The 12,785-nt window shown below is 30.6% G+C and overlaps 1 protein-coding gene and 1 pseudogene across 1 annotated transcript; both read right to left on the bottom strand.

Moving 5' to 3' along the window:
- Positions 1 to 1,488: 1,488 nt before the first annotated feature.
- Positions 1,489 to 4,405, bottom strand: LOC114755344 (L-ascorbate oxidase-like; annotated as a pseudogene).
- Positions 4,406 to 4,938: 533 nt separating this feature from the next.
- Positions 4,939 to 11,029, bottom strand: LOC114755342 (L-ascorbate oxidase-like). The gene is given in 6 exon segments (XM_028944222.1): positions 4,939 to 6,055; positions 8,034 to 8,228; positions 9,534 to 9,623; positions 9,626 to 9,748; positions 10,080 to 10,172; positions 10,704 to 11,029. Coding segments are annotated over 6 exon segments (1,737 nt in total). The 5' UTR covers positions 10,974 to 11,029; the 3' UTR covers positions 4,939 to 5,089.
- Between the last annotated feature and the right edge of the window lie 1,756 nt (positions 11,030 to 12,785).

Genomic DNA, 12,785 nt, shown 5'->3' with positions numbered 1-12,785 from the left:
TAAGTAATGTGATTTTAAAGAACAAGACGCTTAGCATTTGTATATCTTTTTGACCAGCCAGTGGATTCATATATCAACGAAGTAAAAACAAACTAGAATTAAACTTTAGATGATAATTAGATTAGAATTTATGCAAGTATATAATAAAGCATTTCTCATAATGCAAAGTTATTCTGAATTCAAAAATAACGCAGAGAATTTTACTCTTTTTCTTAAAATTTATATTTCTTTTTATGATGGATTTATATATATATATCAATATTAATGTCTCAAAAAATCAATATTAATATTAATTACGAAAAACCCATAAAATTCAATATTGTTTTCACATAGAATCTAATTTATTGAAGTGGAACCAAAAGAAGTCTAAAATAACGCAAATGACAACCAAAAGAAAAGACAAAATAAAGTTAGATCCGACTTTGGTTTCCAAGCTCATCAACAAGTAAGTTCTCTCGTACCTTAACATTGGGCCCAATACATATTTTGTATTCATTTTATTTCAAAAGGTTATGACACGCCTATAATTCAAATTGGGTACAAAGAAAAAAGAAAGTTGTATTTTGAGATCAAGCTTTCAACTACAGTAAATAAAATATATACATCTTTCTGGCCGAAAAAGAGGTAAAGCTAAGTCTAGATATCATTGGCTTTCTGATAAAGTACATGTGATATTTTCTTATTTATATTTTGAAGTTTTCTTTTACCAGCATTTATATTTTTAAGTTACATTGTTGTTATTTTTATAAGTCCATATAATTCAAAAGTTGATATTACATGTTTTTTTCATTTTACAAGATAAAATATTAATATTTAGTAAATAGATTTATTTAAATAATTTGAGTATATTAAGAAAATTAAAAAATTATTTAATTTTAACAAATCTAACATGATAAAATATCATTATATAATATTAGATTATAAATTTTTTAAAAAGTTAAATAAATTAGTTTAAAAACTAATAAATATAAGGGGAAAAAAGGTATTTTATCAAAAAATTTATGCATGAAAATGACATGAATCAGAGTGTGCATATTTTTCTTTTCAATAAAATTGTCAATGACAATGACAGATTAATTTTCGTTTTTGTTGAGTACTATGTCAAATCTGTGTTGAACATAATCAATTCCAGACCAAATTACATCATGATTCCTCCTATATATGTTGACCCTAGTTGTGTCTTTTTGTGTACCGTTAGTGGCAACGCGACGAAGCATTTAATATGGCCACATCAAAGTCAAACACCTAATAACTCAACTTTTTTTTTTGCCCAGGGAATAACCCGACTTTCTAATATTAAAAGTAGTCTTATTATTCAAAATCTATAGGTAACGTGATTTGTTAAAATTTTTAGCATAAAAATAAATAAAGATAGAAATATAAAAATAAAAATAGATATTCTCCACATGCATTGCAAACGGAACGAAATATATATAGGTACTTTATCATGATTAATGTAAATTTAAAATTTAATGTACCTTTTTTAACCTAAGAACAATTCATTTCCAGCTAATTCAGTCATACCAAGAAAACCAGTTAAAAGCATTAACTTGATGATAAAAATCAAGTGATTTTCAATAATATTCTTATTAATTATATTAAATTCCGACATCATATTAATTTTTACTCTCTCACATACTGCCAATTAAATATAGGTACATATATATTATATAGATGGAAGAAAATACTTTATAGTCCTTAAAACTATCAATCAAATATCTTATAAAAATAATTTTAAAAAACTTTCAAAAAATGCCCTATATAGAGGATATGATGAGAGGGGGAGAGAGAAATTTACAGAGATGGCAAAGTTGAGGGAAGCCAAGGAAGTGGTACTAGCAGTCCTAATTTTGTAGGTCTTGTTTGGGAGAACATGAAGAACCTGAGGAGCACATTCTTCACCTCCTTTTTGAAGTTACATTGAGGAAGGCTTGTGTTCATAAATTTGGCCCCCAATGAAAAATTGAATTGTCCTCTTCCATTGATCAGCAATGTCTATAAAGATAAATTCAACTCACAATTTATGTTTTCCAAACAAGACTTAGGCTACTCAAAATATAAAATTTTGCTAAAATTACATATTATACCAGCTTCTCCTAATTTTTGCTAGAATTAAGCAAATCTCTATACTACTTCCACGACCGAATTGTGTATATTTTGAAAATTAATAAACCATGAATTTTACTAAAATGTAAGAGAGGTTTATATAATTTATTTTTTAGGTAAAGCTTAAACGATCTCAGATAGAAACAAGTATGAATAATACGATATACTTAAAATTAATCTATCTTATAAGTCTCCACCAAGCAATCTAAGAAGTATATAATAATTAGCCAACTTGAAGAATGTGTTGCTTCATGAAACTGATGAAAGTAGGTCACAAAGTTCAATGATACCTAAATTGAAAAATAAGATACCAACAAGGGATAATGGGCCATATAAGCAATTATTTTATTTTACTATTGAGTCAGTTTTAAGTAAGATTTTCAATCTGCAACTTTGGAATCTAATTCTTCGAGTTCAAATTATTACTCCCTATTTTATATTTCCTATCACATGGACCCAAGGGACGACACACATTAAAAAACTGGAGTTTTAATATTTAAAATAACAAGTAGGCCAGATCATTTATTATGTATTTCATAAACAAAATCTGAATATGAAATCTTACATCCTTATGAAAACTTAGCCTAGAAACTATTTTTGACTCCATTAGACTGTGTGAGATGAAGTCAAGAAACGAATAGTGATAGAACTGTGAACTTCATTCTTAGAATATAACTTCAAAAAAATTATTTTTTAAAATTTTAATTAATTTATCAAGATTTTGTTAAAAAAAATAATGCATAAATATAAAAAATAATTATGAAAATACCTGAAAACCATTATTGAAATAGTTTCACCTACGCAAATGGGAAAAAGAAAGCCATGCGCGCGCGCGCGCACACACTTACACTCTCTTTTGTTGAAAATAAGTCATCCAGCACATTTTTACACTTATTCAAAATGATTCATTCTCTAATAAAAAGAATCAAAGCATCCATCTTAATTTAATTTTGTTCATTTGTAGAATGCAAGGAGGGTGGCTGCTTTTGGAAAAAGAAAAACTATGCACATGTATACACACACATTTACTCCCCCCCCCCCCTCATAACTCACGCACTCATTATATCCTTCACAGAGAGCTCAAACTCACAATCTCATATTTAAAAATGTTTAAAGGTTGGCGCTTGCTATCATTTGAATATGACCTCATCCTCTCTCATACTCATTTTTCTTTTTTATTTTTCTACATATCTCTTTTTCCATTTGATTAAAAAAAAAAAAAGACATTTGTATGTGTGAGGATGATTAATTATTACGTGGGGTTCACCAATCCACTTGAAAGGACTAGAGGGGAGGCCAACTTCTTGTTCATGAGTACTTTTATGCCACCAATCACTGAGCAGCAAGTTGAATTCTCCACCATAGTGAAATGGTTCTTTCTGTCCCTTTGTTCAATCCACTATAAGTGATCCATACAGCCCTGCTACTCTTTGCATCCCTAAGTGTCCATGATAGAAATATGTCCCGGCCTGCGCCAAATCCTTATCCCCACTTGGATTAATTATGTTGTATATTAACTAATTACCCCGTCAACTCTAAGTTAATTTCAATGCTTTAATTATATGTAAACCAAAATATAAATAAATCCAGCTCAACATAACACGAGAGAGATAGATATATGATAACAATGATTCAAGTGCTTTTGACATGTAGATCACATAAAAGTGGAACACATCATCATATATTTCTATCCATGTCCACGCTTCAGGTAAAATCACTTTAGTTAAAGATTCAAATATAATGAAACCAACTAATTAAGAGATTAGATGGAAATAATAATATCGCTCAATGTGTGTTTGTGTATAATTACCCTATCAACTTTGAATCTGTAATGAAACGTCTCTCCTGGGTTGATAGCACACGGGATATGGAGGCTGTTCCATCAGCCCATGGTGTTCCCACCTGCACAAACACAACAGAAATAAAATATTGAGGAACATTAAACTAAACTATTTCCCCCCAGTCACTCATAGTTTGATGTTAAAAGCTTAGGTTTATATCGTTTTTATATTAACATTGATCCCTTATTTTCATATAATATTGAGTTATAAACATCAATTTTAAATTTTAAATGATATTAAAAAAAATTGAAAACATAAAAAATTAAATCATCATGATAATCATAAGATCAAAAAATTATATAAAAATATTAATCAAAATAATAAAATAAAATAATTAATATTAAAAATTGAAGGGGGAAAAAAAAAGCCTGAAATTGTATATTTGGGCTTGGTTAAACTCTCCCTTGTGCCGCCCCATATAGTAAATGAATACGGAGAAGTATCGCAGGGACTTCCATTTCCTCTTAACATTTTTCCTGTTTTCCTAATTCTTTTCTATTGCACAACCATTCTTTGAAGCATTTTGATTCATTTGTTAAGTAGGCCTCAAGATTACTAATTTACTACTAACTCCGCTCCTTATTGTAAGAGCTTGTTGACTAATTTAAGTAGATTAAGGAAGCTTGTTAGGTTAATTATTTGTAATAAATAGGTGCTGTCTCCTCCAAAATACACTTGCTAATCAAGTGTATTAGCTTTAACATTTGATGAAACTTTTAGCATGTGCAACTATTACAAAGATCACTTTAGGAAAAAATAAATAAATATGAAAGACAAAATGGATTGAAGTCTTATATTTAGTATTAAACTAAAAGTCAAACTAGCTCTTATATTAAGAAATGGAAGTAGTACTATACTTTCTAATTATAGATCTAACATATATAACTAACTCCAAAGACTGCATTATCACATCAATATATTGCACCACTACCCATCTGAGATAGAAAACGTTAATGGATGGCAAAGATGGATGGTACGTGAAGAATGAAGATAAATCTGAATCACTATTATTATAGGCTTTTGAACCCGTTACAATTAGGTCATCAATAATCTCACACACACTTAACAAGAACAACGACAAAATTATGAAGGAAAAATTACAACACTACTACATCTCACAAGCATAGAAAATCTCAATAGTCTTAATAGTGATTGTTCTTGTTTATCAGAAATTTGCCTGTATGGCCACAAGTAAGAGCCTCAGTAGGAATTCTCTTCACATATTGAACTCCTTCTGCGAAAATCACACCCATACCCATATGCAAGTGAGGCTCTATATGACAGTGGAAGGCCCAAACTCCTGGGTTATCTGCCTTAAACCTAAGGACAGTCCAACCATGAGGAAATATAACTGCCGTATTTCTCAATGGAGGATTCTTCAAGTTCATTATCCTCTTCATATCTTCGTCCTTAAACTTTCCTTCTCCATACCCTAAAACCCAGAAATCATGTCCATGTAAATGCCAAGGGTGGATCTCACTATTATTCGCACTCAACATATTTGCGTTCTGTAATATCACATCCACCACTTCATCTTTCTGAAACATGTACACCCCATTTCCTGTTGTTGAATTAGAGTTTTTTGGCGGCACCGTGATGTCATAATCCTCCGGGAAAGTCATTGGCGGAGGTCGCTGGTCGAATGCGTTCTTGAGGTTGAACTTGATAGCACCTAGGTATGGTGTTGGAGGGAGGGTTAAGGAGACATTGTTGATGGACCATTTGATGAATCCATTGATTCGATTTTGTGTGTTGAGAAGGAGAACTCTTTTGTTTGAGTACTTTGGAGGCTGTGGGGTTCCCATTAGGGCAAGGATTTTCTTAGTGAAGGCTTTGCTTCGTTCAAAATCGTTCCAAAGAGGAGTCACTGGAGGTGGAATTATAGGATATTGTGAGGCAGAGATAGTTTTGTAGTTTAGGATTGTTAGGGCTTGAGTTGTGTCAGGTTTTCGGCCTCGAACTCCAAACGAGACCCAATAGTTTTGGTGAGGGTTTTGGTCAGTGGTTAGGAGGACGGAGTAGCTCTCACCAGAGTATATGTCGATGTCATCCACGGCAAACGGCTGCACATAGTTGCCGTCAGCTTCCACCACCACCAGTTTGTGATTCTAGAGAAATAATATATGATAATTTGGTTAGATGATGAAATTTGTTCGGTCATTTTTGCCAGAAACTAGATAGCCAGATGATGAAATTAGAGAGTATGTAAGTAATGTGATTTTAAAGAACAAGATGCACGTGTATTCGTATATCAGCAAAATAAAAACAAACTAGAATTAAACTTTAGATGATAATTGGATAAGAATTTATGCAAGTATATAATGAAGCATTTCTGATAATGCAAAGTTATTCTAAATTCGAAAATAACTCAGAGAATTTCATTCTTTTTCTTAAAATTTTATATTTCTTTTTATGATGGATTAATTATACATCAATATTAATGTCTCAAAAAATCAATATTAATATTAATTACTATTAAATAGAATATAAAAAACCCATAAAATTTAATGTTGTTTTCACATAGAATCTAATTTATTAAAGTGGAACCAAAAGAAGTCTAAAATAATGCAAATGACAACCAAAATAAACGACAATAAAGTTAGATCCAGACTTTGGCCTCCAAGCTCATCACAAGTAAGTTCTGTCCTGCCTTTAACATTGGGCCCAGTACATATTTTTTATTTATTTTATTTCAAAAGGCTATGACACGCCTGTAACTCAAATTGTGTTAAAAAGAAGAAGAAGAAGAAAGTTGTATTTTGACTTTTGAGGCCAAGCTTTCAACTACAGTAAATAAAGTTGTATTTTGGATTGGTGTCTGTAATCTTATTGCTTTGACGGATTGAATATATATCTTTCCGGCCCGAAAACAGGTGGGTTTAACTCTCGATATCATTGACTTTCTAATAAAGTACATGTGATTAAGGTACATTGTTGTTATTTTTATAAGTCCATATAATTCAAAAGTTGATATTACATATTTTTTCATTTTACAAGATAAAATATTAATATTTAGTAAATAATACGTATTATTAGAAGTTACTTAAATAATTTGAGTATACTAAAAAATTAAAAAAATTTAATTTTAACAAATGTAAGTGATAAAATATTTTTATGCAATATTAAATTATAAATCTGTTTATAAATTAAATAAATTAGTTTTAAAAAAATTATATATGTAAGGAAAAAAAAGTCTTCAATAAAAAATTTTATGTATGAAAATGACATAAATCAGAGTAAGCAAATCTGTCTTTTCAGTAAAATTTTCAATGACAATGACAGATTAATTTTCATTCTTGTTGAGTATTGTGTCAAATCTACGTTGAAATAATTTAATCAAATATGTGACTAAACTATACTAGTATCATGATATGGAATCACGGATGATCATTCCTTCTAGATATGTTGACCCTGGCTGTGTCTTTTTGGGTTGGGTACTGTTAGTGACAAGTGACAATACAATAAAGCACTTAATGTGACTTTCCAATAAATTCTAATCCCACCATTTCAGTAACAATTATGACCTTTTTCACTTATCATATTATGAGATTCCCTCTTCGTTAATAATAGTATATAGTTTAAAAAATAGTCTTATCATTCATAATCTATCAATAGTGTGATTTGTTAAATTTTTCCACATAAAAATAGATAAGATGAAAATATAGAAAAAAATAGATACTTTCCACGTGCATTGCATGTGGAATGAAATATATAGGCACTTTAGCATGATTAATGTAAATTTAAAAATTAATCTATCTTTTTATTCTAAATACAATTCATTTCTAACTAATTCATACGTACCAAAAAAAAACCAGTTAAAAATATTAATTATTATCATAGAAATCAAGTGATTTTCAATACTATTCTTATTAACTATTCTAAATTCTAATATCATATTAAATTTTACTCTCTCACATATTGCCTATTAAATATAGGTACATATATGTATTATATACATGGAGGAAAATATTTAATAGTCCTTCAAACTATCAATCAAATATCTAATCAAAATGATTAAAAAAAACCTTTTAAAAAGTGCCCTGTATAAGGATATGATGAGGGGGGGGGGGAGAGAGATAAACTTACAGAGATGGCAAAGTTGAGGGAAGCCAAGGAAGTGGTACTGGCAATCCTAATTCTGTAGGTCTTGTTTGGGAGAACATGAAGAACCTGAGGAGCACATTCTTCCCCTCCTTTGAAGTTACATTGAGGAAGGCTTGTGTTCATAAATTTGGCCCCCAATGAACAATTGAATTGTCCTCTTCCATTGATCAGCAATGTCTACAATAATGAATTCAACTCATAATTTATGTTATCCAAACAAGACTTGGGCCACCCAAAGTATAAATTTTTGCTACAATTACATATTATACCAACTTCTCCTAATTTTTGCTGAAATTAAGCAAATCTCTATTCTACTTTCACTTGATAGGACTGATTTGTGTATAATTTCATTTTTGAGGTGACATTTAAATGATTTCAGATAAAAACAAGTATGACTAATCCAATATATTCAAAATTAATTAATTTTACAAGTCTCCACCGATCAATCTAAGAGAGTATATAATAATTTGCCGACTTGCAGATTGTGTTGCTTCATGAAAGTAGGGGACAAAGTTCAATGATACCTAAATTAAAAACCCATATCAGCAATTATTTTAATTTTACTATTGAGTGTTCAGCAAGATTTCGATCTGCAACTTTGGAATCTAATTCTTCGAGTTCAAATTATTCCTCTTTATTTTATGTTTCCTATCACATGGACCCAAGGGACGACACATACATTAATAATAAAAAACTAGAGTTTTAATATTTAAAATAACAAGCAGGCCAGATCATGTATTGTGTATTTTATATATAAATTTTGAATATGAAATCTTAATCTCCTTATAAAAACTACGAGCTTAACATAGAAGCCTAGAAACTATTTTTAGTCTCCATTAGTCTGTGTGAGATGAGGAAGTCAAGAAATGAATAGTGATAGATAGATGAACTGTGAAATTCATTCTTTAGAAGGTAACTTCAAAAGAAATTGTTTTTTAAAAAATTTTTAATTAATTTATCAAGATTTTGTAAAATATATATGTATAAATACAAAAAAAAAATTATGAAAATACCTGAAAACCCTTACTGAAATAGTTCCACCTACATAAATGGAAAAGGAAAACTATGCATATACACACTCTCTTTCTTGTTGAAAATGAGTCATCTAGCACATTTGTACACTTATTCAAAATGAGTCATTCTCTAATAAAAGAATGAAAGCCTGCATCTTAATTTAATCTTGTTCATTTATAGAATGCAAGGAGGGTGGCTATTTTTAGAAAAAGAAAACTATGCGCATATGCGCACACACTTTCTCTCTCTTCTTTTTCCTGCATAACTCACGCTCTCTTATATATATAGAGAGAGAGATTTCGAACTCACAATCCCATACTTTAAAATGTGGGCTTGGTGGCATTTGAATAGGATCGCATCCTCTCTCATACTCATTTTTCTATTTTATTTTTCTACATCTCTCTTTTTCCTTTTGATGAAAAAAAAAAGAAAAAGAAATTTGTATGTGTGAGGATGATTAATTATTACCTGGGGTTCACCAATCCACTTGAAAGGATTAGAGGAGAGGCCAACTTCTTGTTCATGAGCGCTTTTATGCCACCAATCACTGAGCAACAAGAATTGAAATCTCCATCATAGTGAAATGGTTCTTTCTGTCCCTTTGGCAAATCCACTATAAGCGATCCATACAGCCCTGCTGCTCTTTGCATCCCTAAGTGTCCATGATAGAAATATGTCCCAGCCTGCACCAAATCATTATCCCACTTGGATTAATTATTATATACTAACTAGTTACCCCTCAACTCTAAAATTCCGAAACTTAAATTATATATGAACCAAAACATAAATAAATCCCTCTCAATACAACTAGAGAGATAGATACATGATCGTAATAATTCGATTGCTTTTGACATGTAGATCATGTAAAAGTGAAAAACATCATTATATATGTCTATCTCCACTCTTCCGGTGAAATCACTTTAGTTAAAGATTCAAAGATAATAAAACCAACTAATTAAGAGATTAGATGGAATAATAATATAGCTCAATGTGTGTGTTTGTGTGTGTAATTACCCTATCAACTTTGAATCTGTAATGAAATGTCTCTCCTGGGTTGATAGCACACTGGGATATGGAGGCTGTTCCATCAGCCCATGGTGTTCCCACCTGCACAAACAAAACATAAATAAAATATTGAGGAACATTAAACTAAACTTTCCCCCCCAATCACTCATAGTTTGATGTTAAAAGGTTGGGTTTACATCGTTTTTATATTGTTGCTTTATATATATATATGTATATATATAATATTTAGCCCTCCATTACTGACCGTTGCTTTCAGAAATTTTATTGTTACAAATTATTTCCTATGTATTTATGTACAATATAAAATTTACATCCGAAAAGCTGCAACCTATAGATCTAGGTTTAAATATTCTCTTTTCTATTCATCTCCATCCAAATTACACACCTAGCCACCTTTTTCATCGTTTTATACATTCACGAGTGCTTGTTGTTAGTGCCAGAGAGAGAGAAACGGCTAGCTTCTAAACGAACACTCATGTAACAACGCTGCAAAATTCAAAAACTCTTACTATTTTATATAGCTCTCCCTAGTCCCTTCCAATAAATATGTGTGTGTGTGTATGCACGCATGTATATGTATGGATGTATATGTATGGGGTATCAGAAACTAACCTGTCTAATTCCATGCCAGTGAATGACGGTTCCCTCAGTGAAAAGCTTGTTGGTGAGAGCGATGTCGAGGATGTCGCCGGCCTCGGCGCGGATGGTCGGGCCGGGGAACTGGCCGTTGATCCCCATCACAACATGCTCCAAGCAGTCCACATTCTTATAAATGTACTCCACATCGAACTGGTAATGCCTCACCCTTGCTTCTACTGATGACTCAAACAATAATAAACACATCAAAATGCACCATAGCATCACAGTTTTGAAGCCCTCCATTGTCGTTTTGGTGAAGGGAGCTCAAGCTCTGAGAGAGCCTGAGGAGGACGAAGAAGAGGAAGGAAGAAGAAGAAGTTATGCGATGAAAGAACATGAAATGGAGGCTTATATATTTGAGAACTCGAGGACCTCATTGAAACTTTTGCTCTGTATGCCTGTAATGATTGTAAATATTTAATTTTTTTTGAAAATTTTTGTGTAAATAGAGTTATTATTTTATGGACACATGGGCTGTATGAAATAATTATAACTTTGTTTCTGAAGGCAAAGCCTTTCACGTGCGGCCTTACTTGATTGGCGTGCTTATCTAGTGGATTTGTTCAAATAACATTTTGACAATAGTGTTAAAGTTGTGTGAATATTAAAATATATATACACCAGATATTTATGTTATTTAGAGATTGATGAAAAGTAGAAGAAAAAAACTAAAAAATTTCACGATGAAAGTGCGTTTTTATATCTTTTTAACTTTTGGTTTGATTCTAATCTCTTAATTTTATAAAGTGCTTTTTCAATCCTCCAACACCAATATAGTTAGTTTCATTAATAAAAACGTAAAAATTGAAAGTTTAAATATTAATAAGACATCATCAAATATTAGCATATTAAGGTGCCAATAAAGGTTGGATCGCATGGAAGAATGGAAGATGCTAATTCCTTACAACGTGGTGAATTAAAACTTAAATCCCCACTATAGGTTTAGTACTAACAGTACTTCGAATAGAATTGTCTTTGATAGGAGGTTAAAATTTTATATATGTTTACATACTTTATAAAATTAAACAGTGACCAAACTAAAATTTTACATAAAATCAGAAGAGTAAAAGTGTGTTTTTATTTAATTTTAATAAATCACGTATATAAAAGTGTATTTTTATTTAATTTTAATAAATCACGTATCATCTCAATATCAATGAATATTTAGTATAAGCTCAAAAAAAGAGATACTACCTCTGGTCCTAATTATAAGACCCAGTTGACTTATTTGAGGAGATTAAGAAAGTAAGTTAAGTTAGTTATTTGTACTAAATAAGTGTTGTCATTCCTAAAATATCCTTGCTAATTAAGTGTATTGGCTAGAACTATCATTATTAGAAGGACTATCTTGGAAAAAAATGCATAAATATGAGAGACAAAATGGATTGGGGTCTTATAATTAGGACCAAACAAAAAGTCAAATAGAGTCTTATATTAAGGACCGAAAGTAGTAACATTTAGTCAAAAAAAACAAATTAGACAACTCATATTTTCGACTTTAGTATGATCTACGACACCTACCTAATTTATTAAAGAAAAATAAAGAGAAGCCATCATGGACAGATAAAAAGTAATGATGTTCCAAATCCTTCATTTTCTCACCTAATCACATCCTTTATATTTTTATATATTAGTTCATTCAAAAGGTTACTCCTGGACTATTTCAAAGTCATATTTGTTGTTCCCTAGCTAGTTAGTGTTTTATCCGACGTTACATTAATATTCTTCAATATAATTTGCATGCATGTTTTGTCCGATGTTTTGTGGTTGTAAGAACGAGGTCAAAAAAAAATCGTTGTAAGAATAATATTAGAAGCACCAAAAAATTGAAATCCTACAATAAATTTACACTAAAAATTTATTTTAATTGTATGTATACCGGAATCCTTTGGTATAAATATAGAAGAAAAGTACACGTTTTGAATAGGCGATCATTTGATTATGTGATTGATAATTTCAAGATGAATTATTGAGAACTTATAATTTAATATATATTTTATTATTTTTGTGTTTTTTCATATATAGCTTAATAGTTCATTATTTACTCGTATGTAC

Source organism: Neltuma alba, unplaced genomic scaffold, assembly GCF_004799145.2.
Source record: "Neltuma alba isolate B1F8T4 unplaced genomic scaffold, ASM479914v2 tig00010251_pilon, whole genome shotgun sequence".
NCBI lineage: Eukaryota > Viridiplantae > Streptophyta > Magnoliopsida > Fabales > Fabaceae > Neltuma > Neltuma alba.
This window is presented reverse-complemented; position numbering and strand designations above follow the sequence as displayed.